Here is a 23,193-nt window from a genome sequence, read left to right on the forward strand (position 1 = left end):
AGGGGGAATTCTAGTCTTGGACTTAGATGAGATTGTTCAAGCAGTGTAATAGGGACAAAAGGGCTTTGGGCTAAACAAGGGACCTGAGCCAGGCTTACTGCTTGAATCCAAAATAAGCAGTTAGGCCCCTTGGCTAGTTAAAAAGGGGGAAAATCACATATAAACATTACCTACCAGTTCCCATGGTCGTAACTTGTTGCAAGCTAAAGACCAAGGGAATGAGGTGGACACAGATGCTGGCTTCAGAAAATGAACACTAAGTCTCTCAGACCTGAGCTGTGATATTCAGAATACCACTGCTGCATACCATTAAAGTGCCATTAAAATACCCAGTTATGGCCTGGGACCTGGAGAATTCTGGAACTTACTTTTGCTAATGAGAATTTCCTGCCAACAAATTATTATTTTTTAGGTAATCTTTATTTTCTCTGATGGCTTTAAAAAAATTCTCTCATTCTTGCTGTATGTCTAAGTGTGGATTTTTATTTTTATTTTCTGTTTGTTACCAAGAGTATACTCTCAATACCATAAGTTGTTACAATTTAAAATTTTCTCAACTCCTATAATTTAAAACTTTGCTTCTGTGTATATATAAATGACCTTTTAACCTATTGGAACACCAAGATTGCCAAGTTGGTTGATTTTTTAAATCCATCTATTCTGCTGACAAGATGCATGCTTAAAATAAAATTATACTGAAGATAAAGATGTCGATGGATATGCACACACACCCTACACACAAGAAAGCAGTCATGTCAATTTAATATAACACCAAAGTAGTGTTTAAGGCAACAACATTAGTGGTTATTTTTTTAATGAACTGATCATACTTATAAAAAGAACAGGCAACCAAAAAGTTATAAAAATCATGAGCTCCTATCACCAAAAAATATAACTTTGAAAATAATACAGATTATTTTCAAATCTGAAATTTGAAAGAGATTTTAACACAGTTCCATAAGAAATAATACATCACACAGGCAGAATATTACTAAGCACACAGCATATTTGACTAACAGAATCTATAAGCTTGATCTGACAGATTTGTTGGGTATTTGTGTACACAACAAATATAGAATAGCCAAGTTTTACATGAACCTATGGAAAATCTACAACAATTTACTACATAGTCATCACAAAAAAGGTAGAGCAAATTTCAAAGTACAAATAATATACATGCCTTATGTAGTTAAATCACAAAGTGGCTGGTGAGGAAAATAGGGAGGGGTTAGTAAAAGGGTACAAACCTTCAGCTGTAAGAGGAATAAGGCCTTAGGACCTAATGTATAGTGTGAGACTACAGTTGACAACACTGTATTGTATAATAGAAATTTGCTAAGAGTAGAACCTGATGCTCTCACACACACACAAAAAGGTAAATATGTGAGGCGATGGATGTGTTAATTAGCTCAGTAGAGGAAATCCTTTCACAATGTATACATATATTAAATCATCATGTTGTACACTTTAAATATCTTACAATTTTATTTTTCAATTATACCTCAATAAAGCTGGAAAAATCACAAAGCAAACATATTAAAATAGTAAAAGGAAACAGAAAAGTTTGGACATTTAAATCTACACCCCTGAATTACTCTTGGATTTTAAAAAATCACAATGAAATAAAAACTACAAAAATTAAAATATTACTTATTAAAAATTGCGGAATGCAGAGAAAAGAATATTTAGGGGTAAATCTGTAGACAACTATAAGAATTTCAAAAAGCAAATGATTTAAAACAAGTGAATTTAGCTTGCCACTCAGGAAACAAAGCAAGAAAGATATTAGCATAAATTTAAGTAAAATAATAGGAACAGTAATGAAAAGTATAAATTATTGAAATGCAGACAAGGAAGAATTATGATGATGAAGCAATAGAAGCCGCCACCAGTGGGGAGAAAATGAAACTTCTGTCAAGTCCAGTGCTGGGACTAATATTGGCTAGTCAGATGGCATGACTAAAATTCGTTTTAGAGATCTTAAAAGAAAACCCCAAATTGTGATTATAGACAAAGACCTGGAAAAGAGAAAGGGAAGGAAAAGCAAGTAAGACTAGGAAAAAATAAAACAGCTTAATACGAAGCAAGAAGCATGAGTGGAAAATAATATACAGAGTAAACCCAGATGTTGTCAAAGACAAAGAAACAGAAATCTTTAGAGAACTACAATAAGGGATGTCGAGCAGTTATTTAATGAGACTCCAAAAAGTATCAAAACAATTTTGAAGAAAAAGTTTTAAAAAACAAACTAGAGGCTCTACTAGAAAACATGGTGAGTTAATACCAATTGTTTCCAATAAATATTTCATCAGGGTTCTCAGAGGAATGGGTTAAAAATGAAAAAAGTTCAATGGGGAAGAAGCCAAAAGGCAAAATGACTGAAATGAGACCAGAAGTGTGCAATCTTGCTCAAGCATGTTGATTCAAAATCCTATCTACTATATATGTAATATTTATAGCTTCTGACTAAATGGGGTTTATTACTTAGGGATGCAAGAATATTTCAATATAAGAAATCTAATAATATAAAACTTCATATTAGGAGATTGAAGATAAAAAACCATATGTTCATTTCAATAGAGGCATAATAAAGATCTTGAGAACATTCAACACATGATTAAAATCTTTTAGCAAACTGGAAATTTAGGAAACGTCCTTAACCTGATAAAGAGTATCTATCAAAAACTTATAGAACTACCCAAAGCAATCTACAGATTCAGTGCAATCCCTATCAAAATCCCAATGCCTTTTTTTGTACAAATAGGAAAAAAATCCATCCTAAAATTCATATGGAGTGTCAGGGGACCTCAAGTAGCCCTAACAATCTTGAAAAGAACAAGGAACAAACCACCTTCTGTTTCCTTAATGTTCATGCTGCCTCTCACCTCCAAGAATTTGTACTAAGGTTCTAGAACACTACTCTAGCCTCTTTCTTGATCCAGTCATACCCTTTAGGATCCAGCTTCAATTTTGTCCTGGAAATGTCTTTCCTGACCCCCAAATCTAGGCTGGATACCCTTCCTGTGTATTCTCCCATTGCCTAGGGTTTCCAACCATCATAGCGGTTACCATACTCTATTAAAATACTCTGTTTACTTTACTATGTCCTCCCTTATCCTGTAAGCTTCCTGAGAACAGGGACTGTGTTCATCAGGTGCACCATTTCTATCTCCAGCATCAATCAGGCAAAGTGTCAGGCCTTAATTGGGTAGTCACCCAATTAAATGTCCAAAAATTGAATAATTTAAATACAGGTTTTGGGGGGAAAATACAGGTTTTGAAGTTCAATACTAAGCCATTAAGCACAGAAATTTTAAATATATAACATTAGGATATAATGCAGCTAATGTTTTTAGATTAATCTTATTGTCTCTGAATATAAAATAAGAGGTTGAAGATGTTTGGCTTAAGGGCAGAGGCTGCCTTGATTAATGCCTCCAGCGTTCATTGGTACTTTCCTTGCAACTACTATCACGGTCACATTCATTCACACCATTCTTATTCATTCTGAAAAAAAGACTCCTGACTTGAAAGAGCTACTTCTAAGGTATCTTAGAACTGTAAGATTCTTCAAAACCACTTGAAAGTCACAGGGGCAACAAATAATAACTTGGGTTTACCTGAAAGAGTGCAGAAATTACTTAGGCCTCTGGGCGTCGCTGTTGACCACCTAAGAAGTAAGCCTGTGAGACATCCACTCCAACTTTACGGCTCGCATAACACAAAGGGCTGGGCGTTTGGCCCGCAAGCTTCGGGACGGCAAAAAAATTATGTCCAGCAGCCCACTACTTCTCTCCACAGTAACCTGGGTCCCGTGAATGCTGGTCACCTTAGACCCTGAGGAATAAACATTGGAATCCCGCCCTGGATGCTGGAAGTTGCCTGGGAGAAAAGACTGCAGCTCAAGAAATGGCGGCTCTGCTAAAGTTGCCAAACCGCGGAAGACTTGTCCTGCTGTGCCTTCTTTTGGCGACCCTGTGGGAGGCTGGAGCTGGGCAGATGCGTTATTCTGTGCCAGAAGAGATCGAAAAGGGCTCATTCGTGGGCAACATCGCTAAGGACTTGGGGCTGGAGCCTCAGGAGTTGGCGGAACGCGGAGTCCGCATCGTCTCCAGAGGTAGGACGCAGCTCTTTGCTCTGAACCCGAGAAGCGGCAGCTTGGTCACCGCAGGCAGGATAGACCGGGAGGAGCTCTGCGCTCAGAGCGCGCGGTGTCTGCTGAGTTTTAACATACTCCGGGAAGATAAATTGAGTATTTATTCAGTAGAGGTGGAAATAACAGATATTAACGATAATGCCCCTCGCTTTGTAGTAGAGGAACTGGAGCTAAAAATCAGTGAAATGACTACGCCAGGATTCCGGATCCCTCTGAAGAGCTCGCATGATGCAGACGTCGGAGAGAACACCCTCCAAAGGTACGAACTTAATTCAAATGACCACTTCTCCCTGGACGTACGAAGCGGAAAAGATGGTAATAAGTATCCGGAGCTGGTGCTGGAACGTGCCCTTGACCGTGAGGAAGAGGCCATTCACCACCTTGTTCTTGTGGCTTTGGACGGGGGCGATCCTGTCAGATCTGGCACCTCCCGCATCCGCGTGATGGTCCTGGATGCAAACGACAACCCTCCTGTTTTTACACAGCCCGAGTACCGTGTAAATGTTCCAGAGAATACGCCCGTAGGCACCCGGATACTCACAGTGACGGCCACTGATGCAGATGAGGGATACAACGCTCAAGTGGCATATTTTCTGGAGAAAAATCCTGAAGAAACCTCAGAGGTATTTGAGCTTAAGTCATCATCTGGAGAAATAACGATCACAAAAAGCCTAGATTATGAGGATGCCAAATTCCATGAAATTGATATTGAAGCTCAGGATGGTCCAGGCCTTCTGACCAGAACAAAGGTCTTTGTCACTGTTCTCGACGTAAATGACAATCCACCAGAATTTTACATGACGTCTGCTACCAGCTCGGTTCCTGAAGACTCTCCTCCAGGAACCATAATTGCACTTTTCAATGTACATGACAGAGACTCTGGGCAGAATGCATTTATCACATGTTCACTCCCGGAGAACCTTCCTTTCAAATTAGAAAGGTCAGTGGACAATTACCACCGACTGGTTACAACCAGAGTCCTTGACAGGGAACAGTTTTCCTTATACAACATCACTGTGATCGCTAAAGATGGAGGGAACCCATCTCTGTCCACAGATGCTCACATTTTGCTGCAGGTGGCAGACATCAATGACAACCCTCCCACCTTTCCCCACACATCCTACTCTGCCTACATTCCAGAAAACAACCCCAGAGGTGCCTCCATCTTTTCCATGATGGCCCATGACCCGGACAGTGATGACAACGCCCATGTAACCTATAACTTGGCTGAGGACATCATTCAGGGGGCACCTCTGTCCTCCTACATCTCCATCAACTCTGACACTGGCATCCTCTACGCACTGCGTTCCTTTGACTATGAGCAGTTTCATGAACTGCAGCTGTGGGTGACAGCGCAGGATGGCGGGAACCCACCACTCAGCAGCAACGTGTCTCTGAGCATATTCGTGCTGGACCAGAATGACAACGTGCCAGAAATTCTGTACCCCGCCCTTCCTACCGAGGGTTCCACGGGTGTAGAGCTGGCACCCCGTTCCGCAGAGCCCGGATACCTGGTGACCAAGGTGGTGGCTGTGGACAGAGACTCAGGCCAGAATGCCTGGCTGTCCTACCGCCTGTTTAAGGCCAGCGAGCCGGGACTCTTCGCGGTGGGGCTGCACACGGGCGAGGTCCGCACAGCGCGGGTCCTGCTGGACAGAGACGCGCTCAAGCAGAGCCTGGTGGTGGCGGTCCAGGACCACGGCCAGCCCCCTCTTTCGGCCACGGTCACGCTCACCGTGGCAGTGGCGGACAGCATCCCCGAGGCCCTGGCCGACTTGGGCAGTATCAGGACCTCTGCCAACCCCGACGACTCAGGCCTCACGCTGTACCTGGTGGTGGCGGTGGCCGCGGTCTCCTGCGTCTTCCTCGCCTTTGTCTTTGTGCTGCTGGCGCTCAGGCTGAGGCACTGGCACACGTCACGTGTGCTCCAGGCTTCAGGAGGCGGGTTAGCGGGTGTGCCTACGTCTCACTTTGTGGGCGTGGACGGGGTGCGGGCTTTCCTGCAGACCTATTCCCACGAGGTCTCGCTCACCGCGGACTCGCGGGGGAGTCACGTGATCTTCCCGCAGCCCAACTACGCGGACACGCTCGTCAGCCAGGAGAGCTGTGAGAAAAAGGATTTTCTTTCAGAACCTCAACTTATACCTGAAGACAAAGAAGAAACTTTTTCTCAGGTAAACTCTCTTCGCAATATACCTGTGAGCTACTTTGCTGAAAGAAATAAATTTACCTAATTACTTTGCGGTCTCCACAGTTTACCATACCTTTTCTATTTCCCATATTTCTTTGTTTTTAAATTTTTTAAAAAATTAATTAATTAATTTTGGCTGTGTTGGGTCTTCGTTTCTGTGCGAGGGCTTTCTCTAGCTGCGGCGAGCAGGGGCCACTCTTCATCGCGGTGCGCGGGCCTCTCACTGTCGCGGCCTCTCTTGTTGCAGAGCACAGGCTCCAGACGCGCAGGCTCAGTAGTTGTGGCTCACAGGCCCAGTTGCTCGGCGGCATGTGGGATCTTCCCAGACCAGGGCTCGAACCCGTGTTCCCCGCATTGGCAGGCAGATTCTCAATCACTGCGCCACCAGGGAAGCCCTTATTTCCCATATTTCTTTGCGGATATATTCAAGTTTTAGGAAATTGGTCCTGGTGAATTATTTCTTTCTAGTTCTAAGTGTTCACACAGTGTAATCTGGAAGAGGAGCTAGAATCATTGCGTCATGAGTATAAATCAGGAGTTAGTAAGTGAAGGTGATATTTAGGTTATCAAAAGAGCACTGCCTGAGGAACTGGCATGTCTGGCTTCTCATACTTCTTTCTCACCCCTGAGGAAACCATCTCATGCACCTGGATCAACAATTCTTTCTTTCTTAGAAATATAAATGTTGACTTTTATGTTTCCCCAGATGCCTCCCTCCTTTAAAATTTAAGGCTTTTATGTTTATTTATATTTGTTTATGAATAATGAAGTACTTTAGTTGGTTGTTTTCTTCTCAGTCAGTCTTAATATTTTTCCTTCAGTTTGGCAGGGAGATTCTTCCTTTTTTTTGATTTGCATGATCTTCCCTATTAAAAGATGCAAATTTAGAAATATATATGCTTCACCGGGTTTCAGGTGGGTATGTTATGGAATCTCTGTTTAGTTAAAAATCTCATTAGCCTCTAAAGTAGCTCTGTGTTCCTTTAAGAAGTGATTGAGTTATCATTTGCTCTATAATACATGGTTTGTATAACAGTGAAGATGTTTCTGTTCCGTGTTACTTTTTTTAAAAAATAAATTTATTTATTTATTTTTGGCTACGTTGGGTCTTCGTTGCTGCACGCGGGCTTTCTCTAGTTGCGGCAAGCAGGGGCTACTCTTCATTGTGGTGCGTGGGCTTCTCATTGCGGTGGCTTCACTTGTGGAGCACGGGCTCTAGGTGCATGGGCTTCAGTAGTTGTGGCTCGCGGGCTCTAGAGCGCAGGCTCAGTAGTTGTGGCACATGGGCTTAGTTGCTCCGTGGCATGTGGAATCTTTCCAGACCAGGGCTCGAACCGTTTCCCCTGCATTGGCAGGCGTATTCTTTTTTTTTTTTTTTTTTTTTGCGGTACGCGGGCCTCTCACTGCTGTAGCCTCTCCCGTTGCGGAGCACAGGCTCCGGACGCACAGGCGCAGCGGCCACGGCTCACGGGCCCAGCCGCTCCGCGGCACGTGGGATCCTCCCGGACCGGGACACGAACCCGCGTCCCCTGCATCGGCAGGCGGACTCTCAACCACCGCGCCGCCAGGGAAGCCCCGGCAGGCGTATTCTTAACCACTGCGCCGGCAGGGATGTCCCCACCCCCCGTTACTTTTTTTTTTTTCTCATATGTGCAAACCACATTGCCTTTTTATCTTTAAAAATAAAATATGTCCTCAAGGGATTCAGAGACCATATCAAATTATTGCCCCGAAAGATTCCGCTTTTACATTTCTCTTCTCAAAGTTTCCTACTCACAGCAGCTGTTAAAAATGTTTCCAATTCCTCAACCAACATAAGTCCCCCTTACAACCAAGTTTCCCCTCCCCATTCCTCTTCCCATGTTGGCTTTTAATATGTTAGTTATATATTTAATAACAGAGAACAAAAAATATACTAATATTATATATAAATGGGGTCATCTTTTATTTGGAAATAATCATGTACTAAGTCATGTATATAATGGTATTGTCATTCTTTAAGGTGCTGTGATTCTTTATTGTTTAAGGGCATTGGAGGGAGAATTGATCTGAAGCAATGCATTCCATTGTCTTACTACTGTTACATAATATTCTTTGAGATAAAGTTGGAACTCACTGTGGAATAATATGTCATAACATTTTGCAGGTAAATAAAGTATGAACTGAGGAGAATTGAATACAAAGTTCCTTTTAGTGCTTATAGTAACTCTTCCTGAAAATAAATGCCTTATACATAGGTATATAATGCATCATGACTGAAGTGACAAATGAATTCCTATTCCTGTGCTTGGAGAGGAAAACAAATACAGGAAAAGGGTTTCTGGTATATAAAACAAAACTTTATCTCTACTAGTTTCAGTTTTTCAGTCCTTAAAAACATCTTCATACACTAGATTTAGGCAAAGTGGACTACTTTCAGTACCCTGAAGTTCTGTGGTTTCTCTCTCACATCTAGGCATTCCCATGCTCTCCTCTCTCACATCCAGGCCTTATCCCTGATCCACTCCTCTCATGTTTCTTGGGGAAGCCTTTGCTAACCTCCAAGACCATGTTGGAGGCCCTCCCATTGCCCTTGGCTTCTCCCATTATGGTAGTTATCTCAATGCACTGTAATTCCTTGTTTGCTCTTATATCCTTATAACTTGTGAAAGAAGTGGCTGTGTTCATATCGTTCACCTTAAATCCCCAGGTTTTGTCGTACACTTAATTATATGTGTGTTTAATGAATGGGTTAAATGGAAAATATTGAAACCAAGATGTCAGGCTATCAAGGACAAATTTCAAGAGGCATGCCCTATAAATATGGCTGATATTTCTGTGAGGTTCTTAAACTTTGTCTGAACATTTCAAAACAGTAACTTCAGCATGTTTGAGGCAATATTAGTGATCTTAAGATTAGCTCATGGCTTCCCAAGGAAGATAACTTGAAGTCACATCCTTTAACATATAGCGATTCAGTTATGTGAAATAAAAACCGATCCCATTACCTCTGATAAAAAGAATTTCAGGTGCTGAGAAACAAAGTCTGGCTTGGGTATGTCTAAGAGGGTGCAGTAAACGGTTATGCCTCTGAGCGTCGCTGTTCACCACTCAAGGAGGAAAACGCCACTGGAGAGCTAATCCATTTCCTTGTTTCCAAAGAGCAAAGAACCAGCAAATCACACTTACAAGATCCGAGGCTGCTCCAAAGCTCACCCTTTCCGTCAGCCAGCTCCGTAACCTATAAATTAGGCCCACGAAAGGGTTAGTTCCTTGAGAAAATAAGACTGAAGTCCGTCGAGAGAAATTGGTACCCAGTTCAGAGAAAATAATTCACCAAAAAGGAAATGACCAATTACCTGAGATTCAGAAATGGCGGAGGACTGGCCCTGCTGTACGCACTTCTGGGGACGCTGTGCAAGACTGGATGCGGGCAGATCCGCTATTCGGTGCCAGAGGAGCTGGAGAAAGGCTCTTTCGTGGGCAACATCGCCAAGGACCTGGGGCTGGAGCCCCAGGAGCTGGCGGAGCGGGGAGTCCGCATCGTCTCCAGAGGTAGGACGCAGCTCTTTGCTCTGAACCCGCGAAGCGGCAGCTTGGTCACCGCAGGCAGGATAGACCGGGAGGAGCTCTGCGCTCAGAGCGCGCGGTGTCTGGTGAGTTTTAACATCCTGGTTGAAGACAAATTGAAAATTTTTGAAGTAGAAATAGAAATTAGAGACATTAATGACAATGCTCCTGATTTTCTAACAGAGGCATTGGAAATAAAAATTGGTGAACTAACGGTTCCTGGAACTCGATTTCCACTTAAGACTGCATTTGACCCAGATGCGGGCATGAACTCTCTGCTGAACTATCAGCTCAGCCCCAGTGACTACTTCTCCTTGGCTGTGAAGAGTGTCTCTGATGGGGCCAAGTACCCAGAGCTGGTGCTGCAGCGGGCTCTTGACCGTGAGGAAAAGAAAGTTCACCAGCTTGTCCTAATTGCTTCTGATGGTGGCGACCCTGTTCATTCTAGCAACTTGTGCATCCAAGTGATAGTGCTGGATGCAAATGACAATCCACCAGTATTTACTCAGCCTGAGTATCGAGTAAGTGTTCAAGAGAACTTGCCAGTAGGCACCTGGCTGCTCAGGGTGAATGCCACTGACCCTGACGAGGGATTTAATGCTCAAGTATCCTATGTACTAGATAAAATGCCTGGGAGAATCGCTCAGATTTTTAATCTCAACTCAGTGACTGGGGATTTATCAATATCACAAAGCCTAGATTATGAGGATGCTACTTTCTATGAAATTAAAATTGAAGCACAAGATGGACTAGGTCTCCTTTCAAGAGCTAAGATTCTGGTCACAGTTCTGGATGTGAATGACAATGCCCCGGAAATTACTGTTACTTCTCTCACAGGATCAGTCCCAGAAGAGGCTACTGCTGGAAGGGAAATTGCCCTTATCAACGTGCATGATCGGGATTCTGGGCAAAATGGGCAAGTCACAGTTTTTATTCTGGGAAATATGCCATTTAATTTAGAAAAATCAATAAACCGATATTACCGCTTAGTGACAGCCAGATGCCTGGACCGTGAACAGGTGTCCGAATATAACATCACTCTGAGAGCTACAGATGGGGGAAGTCCGCCGCTGTCCACAGACACACATATCACGCTGCATGTGGCGGACATCAATGACAACCCACCTGCTTTCACTCATGCCTCCTATTCTGCCTACATTCCTGAAAACAACCCCAGGGGAGCCTCCATCTTCTCTATGACCGCCCAGGACCCTGACAGCATGGAGAACGCCCACATCACCTATGCACTGACTGAGGATGCCTTCCAGGGGGCTCCTCTCTCCACCTACATCTCCATAAACTCGGACACCGGAGTCCTGTATGCCTTGCGCTCCTTCGACTATGAGCAGGTTAGAGACCTGGAACTATTGGTGACAGCCACTGACAGTGGGAACCCTCCACTCAGCAGCAACGTGTCTCTAAGCATATTCGTGCTGGACCAGAATGACAATGCACCTGAAATCCTATACCCCACCCTCCCCACCGATGGTTCCACGGGTGTAGAGCTGGCACCCCGTTCTGCAGAGCCCGGCTATCTGGTGACCAAGGTGGTGGCTGTGGACAGAGACTCAGGCCAGAACGCCTGGCTGTCCTACCGCCTGCTCAAGGCCAGCGAGCCGGGACTCTTCGCGGTGGGGTTGCACACTGGTGAGGTGCGCACAGCGCGGGCCCTACTAGACAGAGATGCACTGAAGCAGAGCCTGGTGGTGGCAGTCCAGGACTGCGGCCAGCCCCCTCTCTCCGCCACAGTCACTCTCACAGTGGCAGTGGCTGACAGCATCCCAGACGTCCTGGCCGAATTGGGAAGCCTCAAGCCCTCAGCAGACCCTGACGACTCAGGCCTCACACTGTACCTGGTGGTGGCAGTGGCCGCGGTGTCCTGCGTCTTCCTGGCCTTTGTCGTCGTGCTGCTGGCGCTCAGACTGCGGCGCTGGCACAGATCGCATGTGCTGCAAGCTTCGAGAGGTGTACCAGCGGGCGTACCCGCCTCTCATTTTGTGGGCGTGGACGGGGTGCGGGCTTTCCTGCAGGCCTATTCCCACGAGGCCTGGCTCACCGCGGACTCGCGGGGGAGTCACGTGATCTTCCCGCAGCCCAACTACGCGGACACGCTCGTCAGCCAGGAGAGCTGTGAGAAAAGCGAGCCTCTCCTGATATCTCAAGATTTACTTGAAATGAAAGGAGATCCCAAGCAACTTCAGGTGAGCTTATTTCTTTTTGAACATTATAAAGAACAGTTATGCCAGTGTGGTTATTATAAAGCTTTAACACACATTTATTTGAAAATAAAGCAATGTGGTCGTCATTGATTCTTTTGTTTAAATATATGTTCCTCTCTTCTTCTGGGATTGTGATGGGGCTGCACTTCCTTATCTGGTATGGCTGAGTGGGCCTAGTAAATAGTTCTGACCAGTACATTGTAAATGAAAGTATGTGAATCTCTTCTCAAACGAAGTTCTAGTTGCCATCGTAAGAATTACCAGATTTCTAACTTATTCTTTGAAATTGTGACTGTGGCATCTATCTGGGTCCTTGAATAACTACAGTGACAGAAGAGCCCTGTGGTTGACTCAACATTGATCTGTATACCTGCGATAAGTAGACTTTTTTCATTTTAAATCACTGTGATGAAGTTTGTCACGCCAACCTACCTAATCTATCCTGGTAAACAGGCATATATATATATATAAAGCATATATATAATATACATAAACACATATATATATGGTATTTTAGGCTATAATATTATGATGCTTAAATCCTTCCAAGACAGACCTAACTTATTTCATCCTGATGACATAAAAATGATAGGGTAAAAAACATAGACGTTGGTCAAATTCTTTTACCTGGCATGTAGTCCCTACTTTGTATACTTAAAGTGTGTGTGTGTGTGTGTGTGTGTGTGTGTGTGTGTGTGTGTGTGTGTATCCATATGGATTTCAGCCTTTTTTCTGAAGGTGGGAAGCTCAATTGCCTAAACTTTTATGAGCCTTGCAGTGGCAGGTCTTGTCCTTTGGGAAACATTTTTAAATGTAAGGAGATATGTCTTAACCTCTGTGAGAGGTTTCCAGACCATCCACTTCAACAATGGAATAGGAGTCCTAAAACTTCCTTGGGCTAGAAATTGTTGGCCCATTTTGAAATTTATGAAATTATTTTCACCCGTAAAATTGCACCAGAGAGTCATCCAAAATTAGGCCAAACTAGATTTCATTAGGTCTCAAACAAAGGAATACACCTCTCCTTCAGTGTGTTAGGAAGAGGTACAGTCAAAAGTGTGAGACAAAAGGGCCTGAACAAAATAACTGAAAGCAGAAAAGTGTATATTCTCACTCAAGCCTGCAAATGCATCACAGCAAAAAGGCACATTACCTTTGGAATATTTTTTAGGAAAAATCCTTACAATATTAATATACCTTTCCTTGTAATGAGAAAAAAAATTAAATGGCTAGGGTCAGGGGAACTTTATATGTTCAAAGAGAATTTTCTAAGAATTTCATATAAAACATAGCCTAGGTGGCTCAGTCATTAAGAATCCTCCTGCTGATGCAGGGAACACGGGTTCGAGCCCTGGTCCGGGAAGATCCCACATGCCGCGGAGCAACTAAGCCTGGTGCCACAACTACTGAGCCTGCACTCTAGAGCCCGTACTCCGCAATGAGAAGCCCATGCACCGTGGCGAAGAGTAGCCCACACTCTCCGCAACTAGAGAAAGCCCGTGCACAGCAACGAAGACCCAATGCATCCAAAAATAAATAAATAAAATAAATAATTTTTTTAAAAAAGCATAGCCTACATATACCCTGGGAAAATGCACAGAGTACAAAGGCATCTGCTTGTATGGATTATAAGAAGTCTCAGACATCCCATTTTAACTAAAAAGGATTTTTAAAGGATAGGCAAGACTTCATTACAATAAAAAGGGAGGAGGGTTTATAATAAAATGAACAGAAAGTATAAAGGCATGAAGTAGGGAAAACAAGGGAAAGGATGTCTTCAGGACACAGATAATAATCTGTCTTGACTGGAATGTAAGAGGGGTATGGATTAGCACTGCAAAATAACAGAATAAATTGTTGAGTTTGTATTTAATTTGGTAGTGCATTTGAAATAAAGGTGTTTGTTTTAGTACCCAAGACTGGTTCAAGGATTACAGGTAAGTTTCAAAATAGAGTGTCTAAGAACTCTCAATTCCTCTCCAAGATTTACCAGTGGTGAAATCAAACTCATTACACTTATTAATGATATAAATTTACTGGAGCTGAGAATTGTCATTAAAGAGTATTTGTGTATACAGTCATATAGTAAAGAAGCACTGATTTCAAAGAAATAAATAAGCTTACACAAGATTCAGTTTTATAAAAACATGTGTGTGCTCAAATATTAGATTGCTCTCTAACAAAATATCAGGCTCCTCTGTACTTAATGGGAAGATTATCTATGTTTTAAAATGATGAGCAATATATTAAAATAAGTCTAAGGCTTTGACTCACTCCTTTTTTTTGCAAAGACTAGACCTTTTTATCCACTAGCAGTAACCTAACTGGTTACATCCATACCAGTCATACCAGTGTTTATAAATACAGTGGAATCACTGAAGATATTTTTGCCCCCAAAACTGAAAGAAAAAAGCTGTATGCCTTATGAAAAAATATTTAATGAAGAAAGAGGAATAAAATGATGGCAACACTTCAGAGATTATGAAAAGCTAGAAAATATCAGATTTAAAGGGAAAATTTGAATAGTTTGTTCTTTCCAACAAATAAAAAGACAAGGTCTTCCCTGGTGGTGCAGTGGTTGAGAGTCCGCCTACCGATGCAGGGGACATGGGTTCGTGCCCCGGTCCGGGTAGGCCGCTGAGCCTGCACGTCCGGAGCCTGTGCTCCGCAACGGGAAAGGCCACAGCAGTGAGAGGCCCGCGTACCGAAAAAAAAAAAAAAAAAAAAAAGACCAGATATATAGGTTCAAGAGCTTACAGTTTGAGGAATAACTAGTTGGGCAATATGCAGTTTTATCAGACAACCTCCGGGTGCCACTGTTGACCAAAGGGAACATAAGGGTTCTCAGTTCTACAGGAGTGATGGGCAGAGTGTTTTCCTGCTTTGTCCTGTGCACATCAGAACGCAAACACACCTCCTGTGCAACCTCAAGTGCCTAACAAATAAGTCCTACCCTCAAATCACAAAAGTCCAGGGAACTGTCATTGATTTTTTTAAACATCCCAGAGACATCTTGAAGAGCAGCTTCCCAGAGGGTTCCAGAAATGCTTAGGAGCTCCAGAAAAGCTGAAACAATGAGAAGTCAGGTACTGCTTCTCTTCCTGCTGTCTTTGTTGTGGAAGGCAATCTCCCAGGAGATCCAGTACTCGATTTCAGAGGAGCTAGCCAAGGGCTCGAGAGTGGGGAACCTGGCCAAGGATCTGAGGCTCAATGTCTAGGAGTTGCCAGCTCGAAAACTGCAGATTAGTGCAGAGGAGTTTTTCAGTGTGAATGCAGAGAATGGGGATTTGCTAGTGAGCGGTAGGATAGATCGAGAGAAGATTTGCAGGAGGAAATCTGAGTGTGCACTAGAATTTGAAACGGTCGCTGAAAACCCAATGACTATTTTCCATGTGAGTGTTGCAATTCAAGAAATTAACGACAATGCCCCAAGTTTCATTGCAAACGGCATTGACTTGGAAATCTGCGAGTCAGCCTTACCCGGGGTAAAATTCCCTCTGGTTTCTGCATAAGATGCAGATGTAGAAAGTAACTCACTGAAGATATATTCCATCAGCCACAATGAGCACTTCTCTCTGTCAACAAAGGAAAGTCCCGATGGAAGTAAATACCCAGAATTACTGCTGGAAAAATCTCTGGGCAGAGAACAGCAGAGCTCCCACCACTTAATCCTGACTGCCATGGATGGTGGGGACCCTCCTCTAAGCGGCACTACCCAGATCCGGATACAGGTCATCGATGCCAACGATAATGCTCCGGTGTTCAGCCAGGACACTTACAGGGTTAACCTCCAAGAAAATGTGCCCCGGGGAACCTCTGTGCTGCAGGTGATGACTACTGAGAAGAACAAGGGCATTAATGCAGAAATCACCTATGCCTTCCTCAGTTCCTCAACTACCAGCCTCCTCTTCATTCTCTATCCAAATTCTGGTGACATCACAACCAATGGTACATTAGACTTTGAAGAGACAAGTAGGTATATGTTGGGTGTAGAAGCTAAGGATGGAGGGGTACACAAAGCTCACTGTAATGTTCAGATTGGAATTGTTGATGAGAATGACAATGCTCCAGAGGTGACATTAATGTCCTTCTCTAGCCAGATTCCCGAGGGCTCAGACCTTGGAACTGTAATTGCCCTCATTAAAGTGTGAGAGCAGGATTCTGGAAAAAATGGTATGGTGACATGTTATATTCAAGAAGGAGTTCCCTTCAAATTAGAATCCACCTCTAAGAATTATAACAAGCTAGTGATTGACGGTGCCCTAGACCGAGAGCAGAGGGCAGAGTACAATGTCACCATCACAGCACCGACAAGGGCAAGACTCCCCTCTCCTCCAGTACAAGCATCACCCTACACATCCGCGATGTCAACGACAACACTCCAGTTTTCCACTAGGCCTCCTACGTGGCAGAAAACAATCCGCCCGGCGCCTCCATCGCCCAAGTTAGCGCTTCAGATCCAGACCTGGGGCCCAACGGCCACGTCTCCTACTCCATCGTGGCAGCGACCTGGAGCCGCGCGCGCTGTCGTCCTACGTGTCCGTGAGCGCACACAGCGGCGTGGTGTTCGCGCAGCGCACCTTCGACCACGAGCAGCTGCGCGCCTTCGAGCTGACGCTGCAGGCCCGCGACCACGGCTCGCCCGCGCTCAGCGCCAACGTGAGCCTGCGCGTGCTGGTGGGCGACTGCAACGACAACGCACCCAGGGTGCTGTACCCGGCACTGGGGCCCGACGGCTCGGCGCTCTTCGACACGGTGCCGCGCGCCGCGCAGCCCGGCTACCTGGTCACCAAGGTGGTGGCTGTGGACGCCGACTCTGGACACAACGCCTGGCTGTCCTACCACGTGCTGCAGGCCAGCGAGCCCGGACTCTTCAGCGTGGGGCTGCGCACGGGCGAGGTGCGCACGGCGCGGGCCCTGGGCGACAGGGACGCGGCCCGCCAGCGCCTGCTGGTTGCTGTGCGCGACGGGGGACAGCCGCCCCTCTCGGCCACCGCCACGCTGCTCCTGGTTTTCGCGGACAGCCTGCAGGAGGCGCTGCCGGACCTCAGTGACCACCCTGAGCCCACTGACCCCCAAGCTGAGCTGCAGTTTTACCTGGTGGTGGCCTTGGCCTTGGTTTCGGTGCTCTTCTTCCTGGCAGTGATTCCTGCGGTCGCCCTCCACCTTCAACACTCCTCCAGCCCCGCTGCGTGGAGCTGCTTTAAGCCTGGTCTGAGTTCCAAGTCTGGATGGAGGGTTCCCCCCAACTACAGTGAGGGAACATTGCCCTATTCCTACAATCTATGTGTTGCCTCACATTCAACTGTGCGATTTAAATTGTGAAATTTAATTTTCACAACGTGACCCCGGAAACAGCTACCCCTCCAGATCTCCTAGGTGAAGATCCTTCTATGGGTATATGTGCCAGTAATGAAGACCCCCAAATCTCTTATGATTCCTCTTTTTCCCATCACGTGAGTTTTTGCAGACTTACTTAAATTTTATTATTGTATTTTATTCTCGATAGTGCATCATTATTTTTGGTCCTTGTTCATTGTTCTAGTGGTGGTAGTGGGAGAGGAGGTATATTGGATGCATGGAGATTGGTCCCTTGATTGCTCAGTAGTCTTGGCAGTTACCTAATTACTACTCAATTTGTACTCTTGGCATTTCTATATGGTCAACAAATCCTGCTAAAGATAGCTTTTTCTTGGATGTCACCACCCTTAGTAATAACACTGCCCTTACTTAGTTGATGTGTAATACTCCTTTTTTTCAAGATTGTAAATGTATTGACAGTTCTTTCTGCCTAAGTTAATGTTTATCTTCATCAAATACATTCTAGTTGTTTAACTTTTTTCTGCGATGTGTGTTTTAATATAGCCTTCCAATAATTCTCTTAGCACTTTTTTGCCTTATCACATGCAGCAAAGACTGCCAGGTTTTACATTTGAATCACTAACTTCGGGTCTTTTTTCCCACTTCAAAATCTGTCAAGAATAATTTTCTTGACCATTCTTAAATAATTTATTTTTATACCCTTTCTACTTTGTCACTAATGTAGTAAGGAATGTAACAAACATTTTTTGTACACAGAGCCTTTTCCATATTACTTTTTTAAAATTATTTTTTAAGAAGATGTTGGGGGTAGGAGTTTATTAATTAATTAATTAATTTTTGCTGTGTTGGGTCTTCGTTTCTGTGAGAGGGCTTTCTCTAGCTGTGGCAAGCGGGGGCCATTCTTCATCGCGGTGCGCGGGCCTCTCACTATCGCGGCCTCTCTTGTTGCAGAGCACAGGCTCCAGACGCGCAGGTTCAGTAGTTGTGGCTCACTGGCCCAGTTGCTCCGCGGCATGTGGGATCCTCCCAGACCAGGGCTCGAACCCGTGTCCCCTGCATTGGCAGGCAGATTCTCAACCACTGCGCCACCAGGGAAGCCCCCATATTACTTTTTTAGTATAGGTTTCTGAGAAGTGAGTCACATTTTTTCAAAATATTTTATTTTACCTCCCAATCCCCAGCAATTTGTGAGTCTTTTGAGGATTGTGAAAAATACCTTTAATCTATTCTCCAAAGTCTGAGAATTTTAAAACTCTGAATAGTTAATGGACTTTTGTGTCTGGTCAAAATTTATGAGTAATTTGTAGAAACGAATTATTATGTAAGTAATAATCTAAAGAACTGAGTACCTGCTGCTTTATTTCAAGTTTTCTCAGATTGGTAAATTACTCTAAGTATTAATGAATAAGAAAACTATGAAATATGCAATGATTATATACAATTACTAAAATATTTCCTTTTACTGGTTATTTCTAAAATCAAAACTAAAGTAAACTTATAAATAATAGTAAGATAATACCTTCTGGATGTGTCCTAATGTGAAAAAGATTCACTGAAACACCATTTCCTCTTCACAGTGCTTCAGTTTAACTTTTCTGTCTTCTTACCTTTATTATTTCCTTTTAAGATCATTTATTTACCCATTGTTTTAGGTTTTGCAGCTGCATTAATAACTCATTTGTTAAGCACTGAAAAACTATTTCAGTGTATACTCTAGGAAAGGCGCTGTTCTAGAGCGAGGACTCACTGTGAACATGATCATCACAGATATAACCTGTGGCCTAGAATCTTCTTATATAAAATTAATGAGCAAATGTCCTTCCCAAACCTATTATCATATTTGCCAAGCCCATTTGCACAGGGGTAAGACTAACTCTCTGAACAGTAGATATTTTCTTACAAGGGAATTGAAAATTTGCCCCAGATTCTAAAGGGTCAACCCATGTGAGAATACTTGTTTCTTCATAGGTTGGGACTGGAGTCCAGACCTGTCTTTTCATCCATTTATTCTTTCAGTCGTCAAGTATAACCTTGTTCCTGGGAGGGATAAATATGTCCTTATGCAATACACAGTAGTGAAATTGGGCTATGAGAATAAATAATGCAAAAACTTAAAAAGAGGTAGAAAAATTCTTACCAAAAAAAATTGTCTCTGAAAAAAATAAATTATTTTATAAGTCTTATTGTACAGGAATCTTTGGATCACTTCTGGATTTTAATTGCAAGTTGAACAGCAGGTGTTTGACTTTTACCATTTTGAGGAAAATAGAATAGGGAAAAGAAACGGTGTACGCAAGTGATACTTTATTTACCAAGAATAGACTGCAGTAACAGGTTAGGACTCTGAGTGTCGCTGTTCACCAATAGGGGGAAGAAAAGAACCAGGAAATTAATACAAACCACAAGACTTCTGCATTACAAAGCACTAGCTCTGGGGCTTTAGAAAGCTTCAAACTGGACCCCCGAGAGCGCCAACATCCAACGGTGAAAGCACATTATCTTGGACCCTGAAGATCCTTGGGATCCTCAGGCCTCCACCAAGGGAACACCCAAGAGTAAGCTATTCCTCCGCGGGGCTGTAATGGCGGCTTCTCCTTATTGCCCAGACTGCAGCCGGCTGATCGGGATCTGCGTTCTCTTGGGGGCCCTGTGGGAAATCCGGGCCGAACATATCCTCTACTCGGTGCCTGAGGAGCTGGAGAAAGGCTCCTTCGTGGGCAACATCGCCAAGGACCTGGGGCTGGAGCCCCGGGAGCTGGCGGAGCGCGGAGTCCGCATCGTCTCCAGAGGTAGGACGCAGCTTTTCGCTCTGAACCCGCGAAGCGGCAGCTTGGTCACTGCGGGCAGGATAGACCGGGAGGAGCTCTGTGACAGATCTCCAAAGTGTGTAGTAAACCTGGAGATTCTCCTAGAGGACAAAGTGAAGATTTTTGGAGTAGAAGTGGAAATAATCGATGTTAATGATAACGCGCCCAACTTTGGGGCAGAGCAAAGGGAAATAAAAGTAGCTGAAAATGAAAATCCTGGGACAAGATTTCCTCTTCCTGAAGCTTTTGATCCGGATATAGGGATAAACTCTCTGCAGGGTTACCAGCTCAGCTCGAATGGTCACTTCTCCCTGGATGTGCAAAGCGGAGCTGATGGGATTAAGTACCCTGAGCTCGTGCTGGAGCGCGCCCTGGACCGCGAGGAAGAAGCGGTTCACCATCTTGTTCTCACCGCCTTCGACGGAGGCGACCCGGTTCACTCCGGCACTGCCAGGATCCGTGTAACACTTGTGGATACCAACGACAATGCCCCAGTATTCACTCAGCCCGAGTACCATGTGAGTGTGCAGGAGAACGTGCCGGTGGGCTCCAGGCTACTCACAGTAAAAGCCACTGATACAGATGAAGGAGCCAATGGAGAAGTCACATATTCTTTCCGGAAAGTAAGAGCTAAAATATCCCAGCTATTCCAATTGAATTCTCTGACTGGGGACATAACAATATTGGGGGATCTAGATTATGAGGACTCTGAGTTCTATGATATAGATGTAGAAGCCCATGATGGGCCTGGTCTCCGAGCCAGAAGTAAGATACTGGTGACAATTCTGGATGTAAATGACAATGCTCCAGAAGTCACAGTTACATCTCTCACCAGCTCTATTCAAGAAACTTCTTCCCCAGGCACAGTAATTGCACTTTTCAATGTGCATGACAGTGATTCAGGAGAGAATGGCCTTGTCACGTGTTCTATTCCAGATAATCTGCCATTCACACTTGAAAAGACCTTTGGAAATTATCATCGGTTGTTGACACACAGGGCTCTGGATAGAGAAGAAGTCTCAGAATATAACATCACGGTAACTGCCACTGACCACGGAACTCCACCATTGTCTACAGAAACACACATCTCACTGAACGTGGCAGACGTCAATGACAACCCACCTGCCTTCCCTCAAGCTTCCTACTTGGCCTACATTCCAGAAAACAATCCTAGGGGAGCTTCTATCTTCTCTGTGACCGCCCATGACCCTGACAGTAACGAGAACTCAATGGTCACTTACTCACTGGCGGAGGACAAGCTGCAGGGGGCGCCTCTCTCCTCCTATGTCTCTATCAACTCTGACACAGGTGTATTGTATGCTCTGCGCTCCTTTGACTATGAACAGGTTAGAGACCTGCAGCTACTTGTCACAGCCAGCGACAGCGGGGACCCTCCACTCAGCAGCAACGTGTCTTTGAGCATATTCGTGCTGGACCAGAACGACAACACACCTGAGATTCTGTACCCCGCCCTGCCCACCGACGGTTCCACCGGTGTGGAACTGGCACCCCGCTCTGCAGAGCCTGGCTACCTGGTGACCAAGGTGGTGGCTGTGGACAGAGACTCGGGCCAGAATGCCTGGCTGTCCTACCGCCTGCTCAAGGCCAGCGAGCCGGGACTCTTCGCGGTGGGGCTGCACACGGGTGAGGTGCGCACAGCGCGGGCCCTGCTGGACAGAGACGTGCTCAAGCAGAGCCTGGTGGTGGCGGTCCAGGACCACGGCCAGCCCCCTCTCTCGGCCACCGTCACGCTCACGGTGGCCGTGGCTGACAGCATCCCAGACGTCCTGACTGACCTAGGCAGCCTGAAGCCCTCAGCGGACCCTAATGACTCGGGCCTCACGCTGTACCTAGTGGTGGCGGTGGCCGCAGTCTCCTGCGTCTTCCTCGCATTTATCATCCTGCTGCTGGCGCTCAGACTGCGGCGGTGGCACATGTCGCGTCTGCTCCAGGCTTCAGCCAGCAGGTTGGCCAGCGTGCCCGCCTCCCACTTTGTGGGCGTGGACGGGGTGCGAGCTTTCCTGCAGACCTATTCCCACGAGGTCTCGCTCACCGCGGACTCGCGGGGGAGTCACGTGATCTTCCCGCAGCCCAACTACGCCGACACGCTCATCAGCCAGGAGAGCTGTGAGAAAAGTGGGCCCCTCCTGATATCTCAAGATTTACTTGAAAGAAAAGGAGAACCCAGTCTTCAACAGGTGAGTCAGATCTTGCCACACTGAAACGTGGGCAGAGAGCTGCATAAATGTCTCCAATTACATATAAATGACACTTCTTTTTTAGTATTCTTTAAAGTGCTTTAAAGTGGAGGGGCAGATGATCCTTCAATAATGTTCAATAACAGTTACTACACCTAGTAGTTATTGATTACTTATACTTTGTAATCTTCATTCAGTTATAGTTTCAGCAGAAATTTCTTAATTTTATACTTCTAACCCTCTCACGTCTTTATTTTTTATTATTTTTTAACATCTTTATTGGAGTATAAGTGCTTTACAATGGTGTTAGTTTTTGCTTTATAACAAAGTGGATCACCTATACATATACATATATCCCCATATCTCCTCCCCCTTGCGTCTCCCTCCTACCCTCCCTATCCCACCCCTCTTGGTGGTCACTAAGCACTGAGCTGATCTCCCTGTGCTATTTGGCTGCTTCCCACTAGCTATCTATTTTACATTTGGCAGTGTATATATAAGTCCATGCCACTCTCTCACTTCGTCCCATCTTACCCTTCCTCCTCCCCTTGTCCTCAAGTCCATTCTCTACGTCTGTGTCTTTATTCCTGTCCTGCTCCTAGGTTCTTCATAACCTTTCTTTTTTTTTTTTGAGTCCATATATATGTGTTAGCATACGGTATTTATTTTTCTCTTTCTGACTTACTTCACTCTGTATGACAGACGCTAGGTCCATCCACCTCACTACAAATAACTCAATTTCATTTCTTTT

General features: G+C 44.8%; 3 protein-coding genes across 9 annotated transcripts in view; all 3 read left to right on the plus strand.

The window, feature by feature from the left end:
• LOC131756068 (protocadherin gamma-C4) overlaps positions 1–23,193 on the plus strand; it is a 173,965-nt gene that overhangs the window by 3,815 nt on the left and 146,957 nt on the right. For 2 of the 7 annotated variants that reach the window (XM_067031832.1, XM_059062845.2), the window contains exon 1: positions 19,829–22,442. The exons of 2 other annotated variants lie outside the window; for them this stretch is intronic. In XM_067031832.1, coding sequence (XP_066887933.1) covers positions 20,019–22,442 — 2,424 coding nt within the window. In that variant the 5' untranslated portion in view covers positions 19,829–20,018. Of the gene's footprint in view, positions 1–3,719; positions 6,331–19,811; positions 22,443–23,193 lie in introns of those variants that run through there. 3 more of the 7 variants (XM_067031831.1, XM_067031820.1, XM_059062836.2) reach the window with 3 other exon arrangements.
• Positions 9,497–12,164, plus strand: LOC131756070 (protocadherin gamma-A3-like). The gene is given in 2 exon segments (XM_059062852.2): positions 9,497–12,112; positions 12,114–12,164. Coding segments are annotated over 2 exon segments (2,490 nt in total). The 5' UTR covers positions 9,497–9,673.
• On the plus strand, positions 15,190–17,440 carry LOC131756073 (protocadherin gamma-B1-like). The gene is given in 3 exon segments (XM_067031107.1): positions 15,190–16,417; positions 16,420–16,614; positions 16,617–17,440. Coding segments are annotated over 3 exon segments (2,247 nt in total).

Source organism: Kogia breviceps, chromosome 4 (assembly GCF_026419965.1).
Source record: "Kogia breviceps isolate mKogBre1 chromosome 4, mKogBre1 haplotype 1, whole genome shotgun sequence".
NCBI classification, from domain to species: domain Eukaryota; kingdom Metazoa; phylum Chordata; class Mammalia; order Artiodactyla; family Physeteridae; genus Kogia; species Kogia breviceps.